General features: G+C 33.2%; 2 protein-coding genes across 4 annotated transcripts in view; both read left to right on the top strand.

The window, feature by feature from the left end:
* LOC148611907 (hemicentin-1-like) overlaps nucleotides 1-23594 on the top strand; it is a 95297-nt gene that overhangs the window by 61891 nt on the left and 9812 nt on the right. For all 3 annotated transcript variants that reach the window (XM_088592919.1, XM_088592918.1, XM_088592920.1), the window contains 11 exons: nucleotides 900-1071; nucleotides 2447-2544; nucleotides 4325-4495; nucleotides 4895-5065; nucleotides 7664-7828; nucleotides 8333-8476; nucleotides 9691-9828; nucleotides 10060-10215; nucleotides 10875-11078; nucleotides 11766-11828; nucleotides 23313-23432. In XM_088592919.1, the coding sequence (XP_088449045.1) occupies nucleotides 900-1071; nucleotides 2447-2544; nucleotides 4325-4495; nucleotides 4895-5065; nucleotides 7664-7828; nucleotides 8333-8476; nucleotides 9691-9828; nucleotides 10060-10215; nucleotides 10875-11078; nucleotides 11766-11828; nucleotides 23313-23432 (1602 nt within the window). The remainder of the gene's footprint in view (nucleotides 1-899; nucleotides 1072-2446; nucleotides 2545-4324; nucleotides 4496-4894; nucleotides 5066-7663; nucleotides 7829-8332; nucleotides 8477-9690; nucleotides 9829-10059; nucleotides 10216-10874; nucleotides 11079-11765; nucleotides 11829-23312; nucleotides 23433-23594) is intronic.
* Nucleotides 16222-17702, top strand: LOC148611908 (uncharacterized; the record flags this gene model as incomplete). The annotated part of the gene is made up of 1 exon (XM_088595189.1): nucleotides 16222-17702. A coding segment is annotated over one exon (1089 nt), but the record flags the coding sequence as incomplete, so codon positions are not given.

Genomic DNA, 23594 nt, shown 5'->3' with positions numbered 1-23594 from the left:
CTTGGTATGAATGTTCATTGAGATATCATGCATAGAACTCTTGTGGGGATTTTTTAATTCATTTGATAAACATGGCCACCATTGCTAAAAATCCCTTTCCAGACCCTTGGGGGTACAGACAGTAGTTTTTCACATATATTTCCAAAACCGTCAGGTTTAGCCAAATTTTGACGGAGTAAAAGTGTTCAGCATGATGAGATCCATCTGTGGTCAAATTTTTGTTTTAATCTGTGAAGCTATGTTGGAGTTATTGCCCTTATTCAACATTTTTTTGGCTATTTTTAATGTAATTTTTTTTAAAATCTTCTCCTCTAACACTACCTGAACAATTGGAACCAAACTTGGTAAGAATAACTTGGGTTATACTGCATAGATTTGTTGATATTTTATCTGTCTAAAATCATGGCTGCCATTACTAAAAATAGAAAAAAGACGTCAGACAATAGTTTTTACACATATATTCATAACTGTTTAGCCTAATTCTTTTAATTGCTGGAACATTCCATTTCATGAAACCTACAAAAGTCTCCAAGGGATCAAAGTTGTCAGATGACTTCTTGTAAGAGTTATTGCCCTTAAAAGGTAAGAATTGAGTTTTTTTTTTTTTTTTACAGTTTTCAGCTTGAAAACTATAATAGAAAGACAGAAACTTTCAATTGCTGAAATGATCCTGATGATAAGTCCTACCAAAGTCTTCTCAAGTCTAAATTATTGTACAACTCCTTGTATATTTATTGCTCTTGAAAGGCAAAATTTAACCATGTGAACGATTCAGGCTCATGGGAGCCTCTTGTTTAACCTGTCAAAAAACTATACTTTAGTGGTTGTTTACAATTAAGAAAAAGGTGTATACACTATAATCATAAGAAGGGTACATGGTTTCTGTGGTATATTTACAGGTCGTCCCACTATCACTGTTGAGCCTAAACATACAAGTGTAATGGAGGGAGATATTGCAGTCTTAAACTGTGTAGCTGAAGGAGAACCATATTTTTATACCTCATGGTTAAAAGGGACAAATAAGATATCTGCTTCAGACAGGTTCTCTATTCTCCCAAATAATTCCTTAAGGTAAATAATTCTTTTATGCTTATACTTATTCCAAAAACAAAACTTTCCAGAGACTGTTCCATATAGAAACCATATTCTAATATGACGTCCTTAACAGGCTTTGAGACCACAATTGTGGTCGATTTTTGATTTTCCACCTGAGCTTCACTTGAACTCCACATGATATTAACATGATTTTCATGTGAGATTCACTTAACATGAACTTCATGTAAAGATTTCACATGAAAATCATATGACAGCTTGGTTCACATAAATTTCATGTGTAATCTGAGACAATTTTCTGTGGCTGAATTTGGGTCAGAATTGTGTTAAATTATTTTGTCTGTGTATAGTAGAGTTTCTGCACTCATGCATTCCCTTATCTCCCTGTAGATGATTAGGAGCCTTTCTTACAATTTCTTAATTGCGATTGTTTTCAGCACAGACGTGATTCAAGAAATTTGGAAATTCTTGTAGAGCTGATCCATTTGATTATATAATTACTTTTTTCTTATCTATAACAAAGTTGTTCTGGTAAATAATTCTGTCTGTCCATCTTTCATCTACTTTATTTTATTTTATTTTTTTTTTGAATATATCTCAGTAGTTATACAATGTGAACGAAACATGTTAATGGGGTACTGATTTTTTGTGATTGTCATGGTTTGGTGAAACCAAAAAAAAATTCAAATTCCAAATAAATTATTATAGAAAACTGTAATCCTAGAAATAAAGAATCCACAAGATAAGATAATTTTGACAAGCCATGAAAATTGGTATTCACAAATTCACAAATAAAAGTACTTTGAACACTAGCTGCATCACTTTACTTTATAAAATGATACTTCCACTCAACAAGTGGGTGGTATGTTAGAATTACCTTTCTGTCTGTCTGTCACAATTTCGACTCCCAATGGATGGATTGATTTCAAATTTTACATTTAGTTTATATGGATGGGACATTGGTGTGTATGCAATTTTTGCTGTCCAATGTAAACTTGGTTATCATACATAAGAACATGTAGACATATCTGTCTGGAATGTACAGTCCTTACCTCTACTTCCTGAAATGCATGTAGGGCAGTAACAAAGGATCTCTACTTAGGTCTATCTTTACCTATCTTCTTAATAATTCCCAAGGTATAATTCAGTGACTTCATTTCTCCTTCTACATTAATACTCCATGTGTTTTTAGGTCTATTACATTTATGCTTCCCTTCTTGAGACCAGTGTAGTGTTGTTCTTGTGGTGTAATTCTGATCTCTTCTCAGCACATGTCCAATCCATGTGCCTTCAATATTTTAGCTATGTTTTCTTGATTTCATTGGCTAAGTATGTCATCCTTTGAGAATTTACAGGTTTTAGAACTAACCAGTTGTTTCTGATCTATCCACAGGATAATAGCGACTCGGTTATCAGACTCTGAGACATACAGCTGTCTTGTTGCTAATGCACTTGGATTTGACACGTCTGCTGCTAATCTAACTGTTGTAGGTAATGTGTTTTTGTTTACTTTTTGTTAGATTCTTAACACAGGAAAAATCGCTACATACGTTTTGAAAAACACATGAAAAACATGTTTCTCATATGTTTACGACAACCATAAAAGAACATATAAAAAAGATATGTGTAACACAATACTACTTAAGAATCAAGCAAAATCTGAAAAAAATGTGATACACCTGAAAGAAGGCTACATATTTTTATTTTTGTAATTAAGTTGTTTTATGGGTCTATACCATGAAATATGTAATTATTCATTCAAATCTGCCTGGAGATAATCAACATTGAAAATCCAATAGATTCTATTGTATTTGAATGTCATTTACAGATATCTCCCTTTATTTTGAAATTTACAGTGCATTCTATATAACTTTTATCTCTTATGAACACAGGTTATATGAAAAACTGAATGTTAATTTCTGTTTACTATGGCAATTCAAACAAAATGTCAAAAATAAAAATATGTAGGCTTTTTACCGATGAATCACATATTGCATGATTGTTAGCTGGAGTGCTACTTAAAACATCATAAGCACAACTCCTCCTATACCACTCAAAGGATCTTGATGCAATTTTATAGGAAGATTGGGTATCATGTGTAGGTGCAATGAAGTAATATAACTACTGTTAGATGACATTGAAGGGGGATAATCCAAAGAGTTGTTTTCATTTACGTCCATTTGAAGTGGGGGTTGGTCGGGTGAGTGGGGATATTCTCTTTGTGAGCTTGCTCACAGTATCTCTAGTTTGTGAAGTTTTGAACTGGTTTGATGTTGCCTTTATCTTTGTAATAAGCAAATAAGAATCAAATATCATATTTTAAAGCAAATAAGAAAGATTTAGACGCAAAAATATTTCATAATAGTTAACAGGAGTAAAGTTGTTTAAATGATATGGAGATGTACTTGGAATTTGAAGGATAGTGGGGTATAATGTTTTATCCTTGTTCGTAACAATTTTTTTCCATCAGAGTTTTCTCAGCAACTACTCATCATAGCAGCTTGAAATTTTAGCACATCTGCATGTAGGTGTGCCATATGATAGGGTCCATTTTTGTAAAAATCAGCAACCACTTCCTGTTTACCAAGGACCCGGTTTATTTTGTTGATATCATATATGGAAAAAATATACCTTTTTTGTAACATTTTAAGTCTTTGTTTAAATTCTGATGTTACTGTATATTGCATACCATATGTCACACCCCTAAACCTATATCACATATCCTATATCGCACCACTTCACTGACTATAATTGAAGTATTCAGTGTAGTTAAAATACATGATATAATGAACATGACTGTCAAAATCTGTATCACGTGGTATCAACCCTCCGCCTATATCACCCCGTAGGCTAGCAGCTTTCAGGATGATATAGTACTCTTAGGTTGATACCGCATATAATACAGATTTTGAGATATTAATATTCAGTATATATTGTGATTGAATGCAGGGGTATGAGACATTGCTCACAGATTTCTTGTTTGATTTTTCAATAGAAGAGACTAGTTAAACTTTTTAAAATAAAAATGGCCGAAATATACTGTAGCATCTAAAATAGAAGAACAATTCAGTGACATAAAAATTAAAGTACCTGGCCTTAACATGTTAAACTTTGAACAAGAAACCTAAACAATGTTGCAAACAGAATTAAAAAGAGGAAAACTTATGAAAACTCAAGATATGAAAAACAACACCACACAAAAAGCTAAAGCAGTGTAAACAACAAAAAACTGGTACTGTGGAAGTATCAAATATTTTGTTCATGTTTTCAGTCCATGGCCGTTTCTCATTGTGGTCTGACTGGGGTCCATGTAGTAGCAGTTGTGGAACAGGGAAACAAATGAGATATAGAGACTGTAGTAATCCCCCACCAGCCAATGGAGGGAGGGGTTGTGTGGGATCCACAGAGGAGAGCAGATCCTGTTCTGTCATGCAGTGTCCAGGTAAATAGAAAGTGGGGGAGGGGTGTTGTGAGATTCATAGAGGACCATACTGTTCTCTTGAACACTACTCAGGTATATAGGCATTGGAGGGAGGGGTTCTTAGGATCAACAGAGAAAAGCAGATCATGTTCAGTTCTTCAGTGTTGAGGTAAATGAAGATTGGAGGAGAGGGATTGTGTGAGATCCACAGAGGATTATTTTTATATGACTACACCACATAAAAATAAATTGCATTTATTGGCTAACAAGTAAGAGAAAAACGATTCTAAGTATTTTCATTCACTACATACTTTATAGATATATCCGTCTTCAATGTATAAAACATTTCAAAATGTATTATTAAGCTTTAAATTGTCAAAGGAGAGATGATGTTGCTCCAGGTTACCCTTCCTTTTACAGTTGATGGTAGCTGGTCCCCGTGGGGAACCTATAGTGTATGTTCTGCTACATGTAGTGGTGGTAAAAAAGTTAGGTTCCGTACCTGTACTGACCCACCTCCACAGTCAGGTGGGAAAGATTGTATAGGACCAAATGAAGAACAGATACCATGTAACACAGATCCTTGTCCTGGTAAGATAAATAACACAGACTGTTGCCCTGGTAAGATAGGTAACACAGATCCTTGCCCTGGCAAGATATTTAAAACAGACCCTTGTCCTGGTTAGATATGCTACACAGACCCTTGCTCTGGTAAGACATGTAACACAGATCCCTTATCCTGGTAAGATATGTAACAGAAACCCATGCCTTGGTAAAGTATGTAACACAAACTCTTGCCCTGGTAAGATATATAACACAGACCTTTGCCCTGGTAAGACATGTGACATAGACTCTCGCCCAGGTAAGATATGTTACACAGACCCCTTGCTCTTGTAAAACATGTGACACAGATCATTGCCCTGGTAGGATGTATCCTATTATAAAGTGTGAATTAGGGTTCTCTCGTGGTCTATATTGGTCAAACTTTTCAGTTTGTTGAGGAAATCATTCTTTTTTTTATTCAGACTTTTTTCTGATAAGTCCCTTTGACTGTTCTTACAAATCTTAGTTTTAATCTGATTTTCCAGTGGTTATTTGGTGATACACAGCCACTAGGTGGGCAGCCAGTTGCAAAACTTTCTGTTCAATTAATTGAAAAATGCTTAGCTGATTGCTTTCCATTTTGGAAAACGAAATAAAGGTCAAGTTCGATTTTTACAAATATCTTTTTTTTTGGTTTTCAAGCGACGACAATTTTTGATGCAATAATTATACCTTGTCGTGTATTGTCAAGAACAAATACACACAATATTACAAATAGTTTATCTTAGGTAGTTTCTGTGTCACAAATCACCATTCTAGGCATGTTATATATGTTATATATATATATATATAAACATTGAATTGACATAGGTCATAGGTCAACCAACTTGCAGGGACAAACATACTTGTGCAGGGAAATCTGGTTTGCTGTCTCTTTGACAGCATCATGTTTCACTCTTTAACTGCATAAACTTACAATTAAATTAGAAATTTGACACCATGTTAACAAGAGAAGAAGAAAATAATACAGAAACAACTTGATGTTGATTTTTTTTCTTTTTTTTAATTGGCAAACTGATTTTAACTTTTTTACATCATCGTGAATTGTACCTCCACTTCTATTATACAGAAACACAAGTTTAATGTTACACATACATGTACTTTGTTAAATAAGCATGTATAATGTAAAAACTACCTGTTCTCTGAATCCAGTTTCATAAACTTGATAATTTTTTTTTTTTTTTAAGAGTACAGATATCCTTGGACAAACTTTTTTTCTCCACATAATGTGGTTTCATATTTATTTGTGGGATACTTATTATTTTTATGGATTTTATGGGTAGTGGGGAACCACATCCTGTCACTCTCAAATCAATTGCTTATTAATGCGCTTCCTGAGTTATGTAATGTCAGTTTTAACCATAAAAATATTGCTAAATGACTGTTGTTTTTTTCTTCAGTTTTTCTATGCTTATGAATGTCATTAAAATAGTATTCAATAAACTTGCAGCTCAAAAATGCTGTTGCAGTGGTGTCTGAATTTTTCATTCAAAATATTTTGACTTATTGGAACTTATAATCAGACAAAAGGAAGTCATACTCTGAAGTGGTAAAATGGGTCTGTTATTCGAAAATGGTCATTTTCTCCATTTCTTGCTACATATGGGGTTCAACAGGAGCAAAACAGAAGCCAAATCACATTCATCCCACAGCCTGTACGCTGTGAAGGCCACTGAAGCCAAATAAGGTTGGTTACAGTCCTAAGTGGGGGTCAGGAGTTCCTTGAAGGGTCACTCATGTGAAAAAATTAGGATTTTTTCCAATTTTTGGCCTCTGCTTGGCCTAAAACTGGAAGTAGTCAATGCAAGGGGTTAACATAGAAATGGTGGTGACAGACATCTTTCTTAATTAGATTCCAGGTTAAAAAGAGCACTATAGATTAATTCTGCTCGGGTGAGGGACCAAGAAATTACCCCTACTCCCTAAAAAATCTCACTTCTTTGGGTAGCAGAAACTTCTTCTCTCAGCGCTCAACTCAAGTCATTATTTTTTAACAAACTCTGTATCAGGTAGCCTCATTTTAAAGCACAGTCATGATGCTTACAGATGACCACAAATTTTGCTTTCCTAAACTAAGATTAACACTACCAGAACCAATAAAGCTGAACCAGGGCCAATCCCATATAGTTCCAGGTGCTGCATGACAAGGGTTAAGAATTATGCTTTCAAATTTACTCTAGCATTAAGTATTTTTGAGACAATGGAGTACAAAGCATCCTTGGAAGCACCCTGAAAGCAGAACTTTTTACTTCAATTAAATTTCAAGATATTGTTAATTATTGTATTGAAACTAGTTGTGTCCATAATGAACCAAAAGTCCCTATGTTTAAGTGTGTCAAAACTAATATTGTGTTCACACTTTCTTTAATGAACAGTGTTCAACTAACTGGGGTTGTATTATGCTGTGCTCCACAAATCTTTTAATTTTACTATATTGAACCACAGACCACAAAATTGAGTAATCCAAAGAAATATATTTTTTCCTCTAACCACAAACATTAATACCCTTGAAAATAAATAAAACCACATTAATGTCTATACAAATTTTTGACTAAGTTGTTCCTAACTCAAAACTTAATCATATAGTTCCAGGTGACTGGAATTCATGGGGGTCATGGTCAGAATGTTCCACTTCCTGTAATGAGGGATACAAGGAGAGATATCGTGTATGTAACACACCTCTCATTGGTGGCCTCCCCTGTGTTGGTAATAGGGTACAAAGAACCAGGTGTACAGTTAAGCCATGCTATAGTAAGTTCTTAAGATTAATTTGATAGAAAAGTAATCTCTCTTGGCAAAAATAAACAGTTACACAAGGAAAATTTCTTTAAAAAAGTATCACATGTCGATTTTTCAGAAAATGTTCTATGAGGGACAATTTTTCAAACTTAACATTCCTCAGTTTAAATTTTGGTCTCAAAATTTTGATATATTATAAAGATTACAATACACAATGCAATGGATGTGACTCTTGGAAAGTAATACATGTATAGAGTTGGTACCTTCACCATTCGAAATGTTAATGTAAATTTCATAGTACATAAAAAAAGCAACATATACCTATCAGGTATTGTAAACCGACTTGTTTTTGTGGTTTTTGATATCAAATAAATTTGACTGCTTACTATTTTTGATACTAACACATATGTACTCTATAATAAGGACTAATTAGTAGCTATTTATTTTCTTTGGTTTTTATTTGCTTCCATTGGTCTACTGTAATAGTTTTCTGATAGTTTATTTTTACTGTTAAAGAAGTACCTACGAGAGCTGAGGGTAACCTTGTGGGTTATATAAACAATATGGATATTACTGATGGTAAGATAAAAGCTGAGACCAGCCCTAGTCCTGATGGTACAGTCATCAATGCTACGTTGGATAACTTACCACCAGAAGTCTGTAAGTACTCCGGTTTAATGAGTGGATGGTATATTGTAATTACCTGGCCATGGTCTGTCTAATGGTTCATCCATATCTTTTTCACAATTATTTCCACTCTCAATGGATGGATTCATTTCAAATTTGGAATGTGGCTTTATAATGATGGGAAATATATTGTAAGCATTTTGGTTGCTGTCTGATACCAATGTCTTGTATTTATGCCATTTTTTCGTTACATAAATGATATAGAAATAGTTTTTGTCACAAAAATCTTGCCTGTTTACCACTGGATTGATTGATTTCAAATATTGTTGATATATTGGTTTATATAGATGGCCCCCAGGATACATTTTAATAAATTTTGGTTGCTCTCAAATATCAACTTTCTGTTTTGTGTGATTGTTGTACGAGTTTGGTATACCTTGCACATTTTAGCATACAATATCTAATCTTCTAACAGGTTACTCACACACACTAAGATCCTTTATAGAACAGCATTATCTTCAATACCTAATATACAATGCACTTATGAGTGAAAGTGAAAAGCCAAGAGCTAAATAGACCTGGACAGAATGTTAGATATGAAAATTGACATGATATAATATTCTTATGAAATACTTAAGTGTAAGTACTTGTAAGAATCAGGCAAAATGGGTAAAATCAGAAACATGCATCTCAAAACCCCACTGATTTGACAATTTAATTTCACTCAGAGATGCTTTCTCTATTTGAAAAGACAATTATTTGATCTCTGCATTACTGGCTTTGCTCAGAAATTTTTCAATAGAATGTTAGAAAAATGAGCTGAGTTATCTGCACTTGAAATGTTCATTTTCAGTGCATGTGAATGTTTTTATAACTCAATTAGCCAAAATGATATTGAAAATATCTTTTTTTCTTTATTCTAAGGTGCATATAGTAAAATTATACTTTCAAAATGATGAGTTTTTTTTCATACCATGTTTCACGGACTGCCTGATTCTTACAGGGACTGTCACTTAAACATTACTTTTTGGTTGTTGCTAAGTATTAGTAGGTGCAAAATCAATTAACATTGTCACAGAGGTTGGAAAGAAACAGGTATAGTTAATGTTGTTTACATATCAGCCCTTGTACTGGGGTAGCCTTAGGGAAAAAACGCAATTGACAAAATCATCTTAGCATCATAGCATAGTTAAATTCATTAGTTATTGTACACATATTTATTAGGACTAATATTCTATTTATTCCAGCTGTACATTTACAACATCTGATTTCTGTTTTGAACCCTGTGTACTGGTCACTGTCACAGGAAGTAGATGGCGCTAGTAATGGATACAGACTAACTGACGGCAACTACAACAGGGAAACACAAGTACAGTTTGCTACAGGTCAGAAGTATAATTGTAAATAAAAAATTAATTCTGAAGAAATATAAAGGAAAAAAAAATTATTTATATTAAATGTAATGGTAACAGACTTGCATAAATGGCCTTACTTTATATTGAGATTCTGGCATTGCTTTATATAATCTTAAGGGGAATAGATTTGTTGTTGGTAATTGTATTGTTGCTAATGACAAAATATTCAGATTATGATACCATATATTTTTAACTTTTAAGGAGAGATATTGAAGATGAACCAGCATGTGACTGGAGTTGATAGGGATGGAGTTTTACATTATAATGTTATCCTGACTGGTAATGTACCCACCCTGCCACAGAACAGTGATATACAACTGTATCCTTACACAGAGGATTATATACAGACTTCTCCAAGTAAACATAACCAATATTTCTAGACAATCTTAATCATACCTGCATAAGCAACACTTCTGGTAATATAAGAATAACCCTGTCTGTCTATTTGTATGTCCACATTTCTTGTAAGGGCAACTCCTCCTAAACCACCAGAGGATTTTTTTGGATATTATGTAGGAACAGTGGGCATCATGTATAGATCTGCATTAAGGAACATAGTTACTGTCAGGTGACTCTAAAGGGAGGTAATCCAACTTTAGGGTTGTACTTGTTAAAACCTTGTAAGTGCAACTCCTTTTAATTAAAATCACTCTAGGAGTTTTGATGAAATGTTTTTGGAATGTTAGACCTTGTTGTATGTTGTATAATAATTATTTTCTGAGAACTCCAAGGGGAGGTAATCCAACTTAAGGGTTTAAACATTAACTTCATATAAATCAAGGATATTTTCTTCTAGTTTACATTTGCCCAATAGCCAGTATGAGTTCAATTTTTATCTTCTTAACTTTTTTTCCAGGGATGTTAGATGAGAGGATGGAAGTCATTAACTGATTGTCAAATGCAAAATAATGAGCATGTGCTCTATGAAGACTCCTACTTTTTATAAAAAATGGGAAGCCTTGCTTTGGAAGTGTGTTCATTTATAAAAAAAAATCTGATATTTTTTTTTATTTCAGATACATTATATTCCCATTCCTCTAGACTAATGAGAGTTAATGGTCACATGTTACCTTATGCCTGGAACCATACAGTGTCATATGACCAGTCACATGGTGTCATGCCATTCTTAGTGGAAAAGCTAACTACCAAAAATATTCATGCAGCAAGAGATTCAAGTGGGAAGAAGGTCCAGTTTTCAGTAGTTTCTCAAATATCTAGAGGTATAAAACAACTTATTATCTGTAGAGATTTTTTTATGATTTAGTTAAATAATTATTTAGTTTTTCATGGACTTACTCCGTGGTAGACCAAAATACCCTCCCATTTTGCCACCAATGTATACTTTAACTCCTAATCTGGTTCTGAGAAAAAGATGTAAATGTACTTTACAGGCAAAAACAGTCTGTGAAGGCATTTTTTATTTTAATTCTACATTTTTACCATCTTGGATGGCGTCTTTTGTATTAAATACAAAAATACCAATCATATTTATTGAAAATGTTGATATGCTGTACACGTTTTAAGGAGTAACCTCTCATCAGCAGTATTAGATGCTTATGTTAGAAGATCTCAATCCAAAGCAAAATTGTGTACAAGAATTACTAAAAACCAAAATTATCCAAATAGGAAGCCAATCCATCACTGAGAAGTTCTATCATGTACATGTAATGTAAGAAATTAAGCCTCATTGCTTTATGTATTTTGAAATATGCAATACTGCAAATTTGGATAAATATGATAAATAAAATCTAATTCAGAATCAGTTAAGTCTGACTCCTGGATTGGTGAAGACCCTCATGGATCTTTGGTTCACCAGCAGTTGCATTGACCCATTGGTTTTTAAATACAAAAATACCAATCATATCAACTGTGACAAAATTTAACAAAAATATGTTGTCTTTTTAAAGGATCAAATGGTGGACAATGTCCAGATGGATTTATATTGAACAGACAAGAATCTTATTGTACAGGTGAATATTTGTCTTGTGTTTGTGATGTTAGTCTTATAGCTTTCTGGTCTACCTATCTGTCTGACTGTGTTGTAAAAGTTTGTTATAGATATTGATTCATACAGGAAAAGACAAGATCTCTATGGTGTTGCTTAACCCAGCATTAGTGGTAGTGCCAACCGACATAAAATGTGGGCGGAGCTTATCAGGTCTACCTAACTGTCTGACTGTGTTGTAAAGGGTTTTTATAGATATTGATTCATACAGGAAAAGACAAGATCGCTCTGGTGTTGTTTAAACAGTCATTAGCGGTAGTGCCAACCGACATAAAATGTCGGTGGAGCTTATCAGGTCAACCTATCTGTCTGACTGTGTTGTAATGGGTTTTTATAGATATTGATTCATACAGGAAAAGACAAGATTGCTCTGGTGTTGTTTAAACAGGCATTAGCGGTAGTGCCAACCGACATAAAATGTGGGCGTAGCTTATCAGGTCTACCTATCTGTCTGACTGTGTTGTAAAGAGTTGTTATAGATATTGATTCATACAGGAAAAGACGAGATCACTCTGGTGTTGCTTAAGGTTCCACTAAGGGAAAATGAACCAAGAACTGAAAGTTCAATATTTCATTATAGTATGCCGTAATAACATCATACCATATACCAGAATGTTCCTCTTATTGAGCACAAGCTTTTTAAGCCATTTTAAAACATTTATCAGTAACTGTAATCCATAAATCTTACCTATAAAGGTGTTAGACTGACTTTAATACACCTCTTATGTAAGTCTATATGTACCTGTAAAAAACAAACTGAAATATTTAACAAGCATGTATCTAGTGCAGCTACCCTTTGTTATAGGTTATAAATTTAAAAACAATGCTGAATGTAATGTGAAATGTAATTGGCAATTACCAGATTGGTTGAGTATCACCCAAAATTTTAGAATGTTTTTACACTGCCAAGAATTAAAATATGATGTCTTTTGCCAATTGCCTGCTTGAAAGTGAAAGTAACCATGAAGCACAAAAACTACAGAAATTTTGTCAGTCACATGTAGGGGGAAGCTTCCACTAGATAAACTAGTAATAATTTGGTATCAATTGAAGGTGTATTTAAGTTACCCTAATTTTTTTTAATTCTCAAAATAACTACATTCTTTCTCGTAATTACATCATTTTTGATAAGTGGCACATCAACATATCATTACTTATAATAAGATAGTATCAGAATTAACTTCTTGGCCAAGTTTTAAGTCTTTTTATAATGTTACTAGTGTGGACAAAAACTGACAAAGCATGTAGTGCTGTACCAGCCTTAGACCAAGACCTGAAAATGAATGATTTTCAACTTCATCAGATGGAGTAAAAAAGAAAAAATAATCCATTTTTAGGTCTTGGTCTAAGGCTGGTACAGCACTACATGCTATACATCAATACGCCGTACTACTATATTTTGACTTTTTTTAATTGTTTTCCACAGTTAATTTTTATTTTTAATTTTGATAAAAAGACCCTCTTTGTTATTTTCATTCTGGCTCCTTATCATTTGCTTATGTGTGCCTTTGGTAAAGGTACGATCACCCGCAGTGTACTTGATTGAGCTACTGAATCTGTTTTGATCTTGAACTTTGTGAGTTTTATGCTCATAAAGTCTTGAACTTTGTGAGTTTTATGCTCATAAAGTTTTTTAAGTTTTATGCTCATAAGGTTTTATGAGTTTTATGCTGAAGAAGGGTATCAGTTATCCAAAATATTCAATGTAAATTTTATCATCTTCTGGTGATGTTAAACATATTTAGACGTTTATTTAATTTATTGTTATGTTTCACCCAGTAAGAGTGATTGTTGACTTTAGACGATTAATATATATAGATATATTTATATATTCAAATGTCTCAGAATATGATGACTCTATTCACTACACTGCTCTGTCGGATCAAATTGATATAGGGAAGATATGTAAACATATAGAAAGGTCTGAAAAATTCCCAACGATGTTAGAACTGTCAAATTTGCGAAGCAAATTTTTGTCGTTCCCTCCGCGCGGACTCGAACTTGTACTGTTGTGACATCTATGACAACACCGCCTGCACAAAGTCCAGCGCCCTAGACCACTCGGCCAGCTAGGCTATATAAAAATATATAGACAATTCTGTTCTTTCATACCCCAAGCCAAGTGAGAAAAAAGCTTGCCAGACAATCTCTAGCACTACTGCTGTAATAAATAGACCATTTTAGGCCTTAAAAAATGTTCTAATCACCCTTCTGACCCTCCTTCAGTCCTCCTACTCGTAGGCTTTTTATTTGAAATTTTGAAGAAAAAAAGAATAACATAAATATTCTGTTAATTGTCTTTCAGAGAGAAAAAGTAAATTGAAAACACATATGCCATGAATGTGCTCTTGGTCATGAATAATCCCTTTTTGGAATTTGGCACTTGAGACATTTTTTGTTATTACCACCTCTGTCAAAACAAAAAGTTACTCATGCACCGAATCCCAAAATGGATTAGGCTGTGGACTTAGTCTGTTACGTGTTAGTCTTTGATTTTCATTATATCTTTTTGTCTTATTTTATTTAAAAAATATCAAATGAAAATAAGAATCCCTACCTACCGACCCTATACAATTTTAGAGTAGTGCTGGGAAACATAACATTATTACTGCACCAATATCTGTCTTACATGCACAGGAAAGTGTTGATTTTATCTCAAAAAAGTATTCTGCTGGGTCAAAGATTCAGCAAAATGGTGCTGTATGCAATACAATGCTGCATATAGCGTGCAAATTACAAATTGAATCACTAGGCCGCAGATGGACATTAAATCACATGATAATGCATTAATTTTGATGAATGAAAGTGGTCACATGACAACTAATTTCCCTGAATACACAATAACCCACATTCATGGGTTTGACTATGCCTGGGGACTGTGTATACGCTTTGATGCTTTAAGCCATCCGTGAGAGACCCAAAACGATATCCAAGGACACCAAGAAACATTTCAGTCCGTCACGTATACAGGTATGAGCACAAACCGTGTCTATAAGTATTGAGTATACTTGTTAGCACGAAAACGAAAATTAAGTCTAGGAACAGTCAGCTGATTGTCAGCGTCACACATATCATGCAAATGATTAGCTAACACTGTGTTATGAAAGATTATTGGGGATTAAGTGGTTTATATCTACAAAGGCAGTCGAATTATCTCCTTGAAGCGATGTTGTTATAGCTTTATGAAATGAAGGATGTAACGGATATACGGAAAGTGCTATCATTTTCAACTTTATTGTTATAGTGTTATTTAACATCATTTGTTTTCATATGTTTATCATACTTTTTATGAGCAACTCAGTGGGTGTTTCTAGAAAAGCAGAGGACGCTTACCCTACCGGTGCACTTGGTCCATGCTCCCAGTTTTTAGTGGAGTCTGAGTGGCTCATTTGCTTTTGTTACTTTGTATGCTTGATTTTAGTTACTTTATGTTCTTCGTTGTGTATGTCTTTTTTCCATGTCTGGTCTTTGTCCCTGGATTACATTCTTTTGATTACCGCTATAGCCTTGGTTCCCTTGATTATTCTTTAAGATCATATGAAAACATGTTCAGGAAAGATAAGGAAACAGGTGTTTTGTGTTAGAAAAATTATTAAAATATATTTTTTAAAACTGCTTTTAATGCATGAAATCTCATAGAAAATGTGACTGTCATATAGATTTATACCCATGTAAACTATTTACCTTTAAACATATGTTTTTTTTTCATGTAGTTCACATGTTTGTTCTTAACATATGACAAAAGAATGAACAAAATATATTTTCAAATATATGAAAATCATATGTCACAATTTACCCTTTGTAGACCTTATACTTCATTACCACACCAGCTGGCTCTGCGTTTTGGACTGGTATATTGACCTTATACTTCATTACATCACCAGTTTGCTCTGTGTGTCAGACTGGTATATTGGCCCTATACTTCATTACCACACCAGCTGGCTCTGCATGTCCGACTGGTACATTGACTTTATACTTCATTACTACACCAGCTGGCTCTGCGTTTTGGACTGGTATATTGACCTTATACTTCATTACATCACCAGTTTGCTCTGTGTGTCAGACTGGTATATTGGCCCTATACTTCATTACCACACCAGCTGGCTCTGCATGTCCGACTGGTACATTGACTTTATACTTCATTACCACACCAGCTGGCTCTGTGTGTCAGACTGGTATATTGACCTTATTCTTCATTACCACACCAGTTGGCTCTGCATGTACAACTGGTATATCGACCCTATACTTCATTACCACACCAGCTAGTTCTGTGTGTCAGACAGGTATATCGACCCTATACGCCATTACCACACTAGCTGGCTCTGCGTATCAGACTGGTATATTGACCCTATACTTCATTACCACACCTGCTGGCTCTGTGTCCGACTGGTATATTGAACCTTTACTTCATTACCACACCAGCTGGTTCTGTGTGTCCGACATGTATATTGACCCTATACTTCATTACCACACCAGCTGGCTCTGTGTGTCAGACTGGTATATTGACCCTATACTTCATTACCACACCAGCTGGCTCTGTGTGTCAGACTGGTATATTGACCCTATACTTCATTACCACACCAGCTGGCTCTGCGTATCAGACTGGTATATTGACCCTATACTTCAATACCACACCAGCTGGCTCTGCGTTTTGGACTGGTATATTGACCTTATACTTCATTACATCACCAGTTTGCTCTGTGTGTCAGACTGGTATATTGGCCCTATACTTCATTACCACACCAGCTGGCTCTGCATGTCCGACTGGTACATTGACTTTATACTTCATTACCACACCAGCTGGCTCTGCGTTTTGGACTGGTATATTGACCTTATTCTTCATTACCACACCAGTTTGCTCTGTGTGTCAGACTGGTATATTGACCCTATACTTCATTACCACACCAGTTGGCTCTGCATGTACAACTGGTATATCGACCCTATACTTCATTACCACACCAGCTAGTTCTGTGTGTCAGACAGGTATATCGACCCTATACGCCATTACCACACTAGCTGGCTCTGTGTGTCAGACTGGTATATTGACCCTATACCTCATTACCACACCAGCTGGTTCTGTGTGTCCGACTGGTATATTGACCCTATACCTCATTACCACACCAGCTGGTTCTGTGTGTCCGACAGGTATATTGACCCTATACTTCAATACCACACCAGCTGGCTCTGCGTATCAGACTGGTATATTGACCCTATACTTCAATACCACACCAGCTGGCTCTGCGTATCAGACTGGTATATTGACCCTATACTTCATTACCACACCAGCTGGCTCTGCGTATCAGACTGGTATATTGACCCTATACTTCAATACCACACCAGCTGGCTCTGCGTGTCTGACTGGTATAAAGCATGTTCTATTGGTCAAAATTTCTTGTCCTGAAATGCATGAAATATCTGCCACAGGAACGTTATACCACAATCAATGAATCAGTTATGTAATACCACATAGTTAAAGTTTTAGGGAAATTACAGAGATCTTACAGCATTGTTTACTATAATTACAGGGTTAATAATGTTTTTATTTTATGATTTGATCTACAAATGTAATTGTATTTTAAAGAAATATGAATAATCTGTTATTATAATGCATTATTATAAGTTAATTATAGAATGTAAAACTAAATATTGGTTAAACAGTATTTTAAATGCATGTTACACCTAACAAACCATTATTGGACAATCCTGTGAATAAAGGTTTTTTTCATGACTGAGCACATTGAAAACCAAAATTCTATTGACCTATCATTTATTAATGTAAAAATTTGTCTTAGACTTCTAGTATGTATTACTGGTACATAAATGTTTCTTAACTACCGTTTTGTAACTTAAGAGAAACTTTTCCACTTTTTCAAAAAAATATATATATTAAAATAATAATAATGATTTGTCAACAAAAAACAAAAAAAATTAAAAGCATGAGAAATAAAAAGTTGATTTACTATAAATATATTTAAGCATAAAGAATCTGTGATATTGCTGCAATGTAGAAAATGCATTTTTTATATCAATTTTTTTATTACAATGCATCATTTCTGAGTGATAGTAGCTTGTAAACCATTTCTTTCCCTTTGTACAACTACTATTTACTGAAACAAATCTAATATTTATTTTGTAGCATTCTGTCATGCCTTTGAACAGCTTGAATTAGAATTTAAGAAAAAAAAATACTGTTGAAATGTGTAGGAACAAAATGAAGGTGATGCATTAAAGACACGGCCATTAGAACACATTGTTTGGAGGGTTTGACACCATTAAACGATGCTTCACACATGCTATTTTTGCCACAGAGGCTCAAAAAAAAAAAACTGTTAACCAACTTATTTTCATGACTAGTTTCTTTCGCATTTTGCTGTTGTTGGTTAATTTCGCAAAGATTTATTTTTGTGTTTTAATAAAATAATTGCTTGAACATATAAAAATAGTGTCTAAGTATGCTTTTTTTTGCAACTAATTATTTTCGTGATAATTCTTTGTCCGCGAAAATCACGAAAATAAATCGCTCACATAAATTAGTTGGTTTACAGTATCACATGTCCATGTTTTGTTTAAATTATTAATATATCTATTGGATAAGCCCTTTTCAATATTTTATCTAAGTTTGTTTTATTTGATATATATTTTTAATGGTTTTATTTTTAAAACAAAGGCAACTTCAGATGATACACTAATTCATGGAAAGTTAGTTAAAATAGTTCATCTGAGAAATGATTGTGAAGGATCTGGGCCATATCCCCAAATATTCTAATCACGAATAGGGCCTGTTAAAAAATGTTCAAATGTCTGAATTTTTTAATTAGAACCTGTAGAAAAAACTAATCAGTTACCAAAAATGTAAATTTGTGAATAACAGATAGGGGAAAGTACAAAAAATTGTATTAAAAGTAATTGAAAATGCATTTTTGACATTTTTGCTCAAAATTGGACATTTTGGCTTGGGACTTTCAAAAAGAGCACTACCATTACATGTGTTGTTTTTTTTACATTATGTGATTTAAGAAAATATTTAAAAAAATACACCCTCTGAAATTGCAAGGTGGTTGATAAGGTGCTTTAAGGTGAAGATGCATCTTTTTGATAACAAAGTCAACACAGAAACAGTAAATTAGATGTAGATGTTATGTTTTGTTGTGTTCATACCCCAGCTGACAACAGCTGCACTCTGCATTCAATGTGAAAGAAAAGGTTTTTTTGTTTGAGCCAGACCCTGGCATACTTTTTAGAAAAAAAATTTTGTGCTGTTTAGTTAAAAATGTTAAACCCCAGTCACACCACACTTGATAGCACAAACAGACACCAAAGGGGTAAAATTTTTTCAATCCACTCATGTCCATTCAGCATCACTTTTTTCTGTTTACCTCCATTCTGTCCATTATGTCCATTGGAAAATTTTGAGCATGTTTAAAACTTGGAATGACCATCTAACAGATGAATTGTCTGTTTTTTACCATACTCATCTGTTCTGTTTCCTTTTTTTAACCATTACTTGTACTTTATTCATCCCGTTGGAGGCCCAGTAGACCAAATTCACCAATGGACTTTTACTGTACCTATCTCAGAAACAAAGATGGCACAGAAGTTTCCTGATTTACACTAAATGTTTAAGGCCAAGAAAATATATGTCTGTTTAAGGTTACATTGAAAAAAAAGGTATTAGGTAGATAGCTTACCGGTAAATAATTTAAAAAAAATTATTTATTATTGCCACTTATGGGAGAATTTCTTGACATGAATAGTAGTCAACTAAAAAACGATAGTTTAATGACTTTTCATCAAGAAAATACCAATAAAATGTGCTAGGGTAGGCTGAAAAAAAAATAGAGTATGTAGGGTGACCTAAAACAGAATTTTTTTTCCTTGGCCTTAGTTTTTGATAAGCTTTAAGAAATGACACAATTTCCGTTCATATCTGTAACAGGCAGGGCATACCTCTTGTAAAATATTTCATTAGATTTTGTTTTGAAAAACATGGACCTAAACTTAAAAGGAAGGAAGCCACATGTATTTTAATGTTTTTACACCGAAAATAAACTTAAGTGTTTTCTGTGGAAAACATGAATTTTAGATAAAGATGTCTTATATTTACACCAATTTATAATGTGTAGCTAATTGGTTATTTTTTTTTTAAATGCAGCAAAATGCTTTTGAATGAAGATGATTTATTTAATCAGAAAGCCTTCTTTGGTAATTTCAGCATGCTATTAATCAGGATTAAAAAAATTAAATTGAAGAAAATTGTCAGTCTGAAGACTTTTCCAACATGAAAAATTATGGAAACGTTCATAATTGGTTATGTTTTTTTTGTTTGTTTTAAACATATGTCATTCATCAATTCTGAAGGATTACAATGTACTGTGTGTGATGTTTTTTTGTTTATTTTTTTAGGGAACTATAATTTGAAGAAGAATAATTATAACTAACACAATATGTCTTAATTTTAAACACCTAAAAATCTCAAATCTGTGCTGATGAATTGGAATGTATTAGGCCACACAAAGTATATTTTTAATTGAACCTCCTCTTAATATGAAGATGGTGGTAACATTTATAATTTGAAAGTGAATTTTAAAAATTATTTTTTAAACTGAATTACAATTTTTTGTTTTCAAATATAAGGGATTTAATTAAGACCTGGATATAATCTAATATTAAAGTCATATGGGACTGTTTAAGTATGTGATTAAATTATCCACAGGATAAATACAGTACCTGAACCGATCTGTGAAACAGAAATTGTGATTGGTCATCGACCACCGATCAGTTTCGGATCAGTCATTGATCCCTCAAACCTATCCATAAAATGGGCGATCGCATCATGTGACCACAGAGCGGTCAATATATTTTATAGTTTCCATTGTTTTCATTGTCATTTTTACACATATTTACATAATACAAAAGATTTAAACGTCAGTTTATACTTTTATTTTACATTCGTTTTATTTTTAACAGATCATTCATCATTTTACAAAACAAAACAGTTATCAAATTGGTCATTGGTCATCGTTCCATCAGCGATCAATTTGTCAGCAATCATTGATCAGTCAAATTGTTGTGTGGATCGGTTAAAGGACTGTACATGTATATAGAATATATAGCTGACATCCAATGACAATCATCTACCTGCTACATTTAGACAAATGGATAAAATTTGCTAATTCCTAGAACAAATTTTAACCATGTTTAATTTACTTTGACTAGTTGATAATTTTTGCACAACTAATATTACCCATTTAACAAGTTGTGGATTAATGGGATATTTAATTGGAAAGAGTGAATTACCAAAATTGGATCATCAGTACTGAAGAATGCTTAGATTTAATGATTGTGCGGAATTAATGTTCTGTGCACGAGTTAAATCTTAATATATTCTTGGCCATGTGATTATTTTCCACGATAACGATGATATCCTATTTATTATATTATTCATCATTTATTGCTTTTTCCAACATATATTTTAAATTTTGTGATTAGCAGTTTGATATTCGTGTTGTGACATTTTGGCAGAAGAAAGTCTGAGTGAGAAATCACTTAACTTATTTCAAAGTGTGAATTACAGAAAAAGAATTTCACAGGAGTCATTTGATAAATCATTGCTATCTATATGGTAAAATGATTCATCTAATGAATATCCACAGCTCAGGGAACAACAATAATATACCAGACTCCTGTAACATTTAGGAATAGCAGATCAGTCTTGGAAACTAATTTTCTTTTCATGTGGCCTTAAATGTTTAAAGTATATAATAATTATGAATTAGGAACAGTACATGTTATAATGAAATAATACTTATATCAATGCATCATGTAGATTCTATCATTTCATATTCATTACTACATGTATTGTCTTAATTAAAGGTATTATTTACGCTGTAATAGCTCTGGTTTGATATATTAGAGCAACATCTTTTCCATCTTGAAATTACAAACCATTTTGAGAAGCAAATGAATATTTTTATATTATATTTTACACATCATATTCTAAACTTGAAGGAAATTGATGGTAGTAATGAGATTTCAGAAAATTTCCCATTTAAGTATCAGTCTTTTTAAGAATCATGCAAATTCTGTAAAATGTGATACACCCTACATATTTTTTTATTTTTGTTAATAAGTTGCTTTATAGGTCTATATGATGAAATATATAATTATTCATTCCAATCTGTCTACTCTTTGGAGATAATTCACAGTGAAAATCCAACAGTTTCTATTGTATTCTACTGTCATTTACAGAGTTGTCTCCCTTAATATTGAATTCTACAGTACATTCTATATAATTTATATCTCTTATGAACAGGGGTTATATGAAAAACCACATGTTAATTTCTGTTTAATATAAATAAGTAGGCTTTCTAACTATGAGTCACATTTTGCATGATTCTTAGCTGGAGAGCTACTTAACATTAACTGGTTTATTGTCTTTAGAAAGACACAAATATATATATATATACATGACCCCAAGTACTTTAAGTCATAAGTTCTTATACTGAACATTACTTTTTCACATTAAGAGGGAAAATGTTTAATTATTTCAACACTAATATCAAGCATGTCATGTTTGGATCAAATATTGAATGTACAGAAGGAAATTAATATGTTACAATGTTATTTCATCAGAAATGCTATTTAACCCAAAAGTTTATCATCAATTACATGTTAAAGCAGATTGAAATATTTTATTACCTTTGTCACCAATTGTGAAAGCAGGTCGACAGTCTGCTTCATCCATCACGTTTAAGAGAGGGAAACTGTTTGGTATAGTAAAAATCTAAAAAAATTATTGAACCAATTTTATTCAAACTTTTCACATTGTGTATATACATATTCACGATGTATGTAGTCAATTATGGGGAAATTTGATTAATTTTTTGTACATTTATAGCATGTTGAACATTAGCCATTTTCTCAGCAGTGTATACTATTGTCAGTACATTACTTAAGGTAACTTGTAACCCATATATACTAGTTTTTTAACTGGCTTAAAATTTGTTAGGTTCATGCAATAGTTAGCCAAATAAGCCTAATCATAGCTTAAAACCCTTTTTCAAAATTTCTGGATCAACACAGTAATTATCACAAATTCCCCCACCAATACCGGTATACCCTAATTGTAAAATGGGGGTATATAGTGATAGGGGTGTCTGTCAGTCCTTCCTTCTGTCCATATTTACTTAATTGTTCAGAGGGCCTCTCTGTTATCCGTTATACCTCCTATACTGCTGATTGGAATTTATTGCAACTTTCTAAGAATCTTCATTATATATTCCCATTGAGCATCTTCTATTTTAGATTTAGATCTGAATCAGTGTAGAGGTTAAAAGGTGTATGCTATCAAATGAAGGAGTTTTTCTAGTTATAATTTGTTAATTATGGTGTAGAGTAAATATATATTCTTATTGATCTTATTGATAAGTATATATTTTGTATTATGTAGATGAAGATGAGTGTATAACGAATCAGCCATGCTCACATTACTGCCATAATTCACCTGGGAGTTACTCCTGTTCCTGTAATCCTGGATTCTCACTGGATAGAAGTGGACAGATTTGTCAAGGTAAAGATAAGAAATTGAAATAATGTTAGAGAAATTGTAATGGATACCTTTACAATCACTATGGTATTGATGTAGCAGACTGATTTAAGGAATGCTTCTATTGAGTTTTTTATGAAGTTCTTCAGAGAATTCTGTAGAGATGACACATTACAATGAAGCGAA

This window comes from Perna viridis, chromosome 7, assembly GCF_037379345.1.
Source record: "Perna viridis isolate PV_CMFRI_1.1 ecotype Kerala chromosome 7, ASM3737934v1, whole genome shotgun sequence".
In the NCBI taxonomy this organism is placed as follows: Eukaryota; Metazoa; Mollusca; class Bivalvia; order Mytilida; family Mytilidae; genus Perna; species Perna viridis.
The sequence above is the reverse complement of the archived record's forward strand: the minus strand, read 5'-3'. Positions and strand labels throughout refer to the sequence as shown.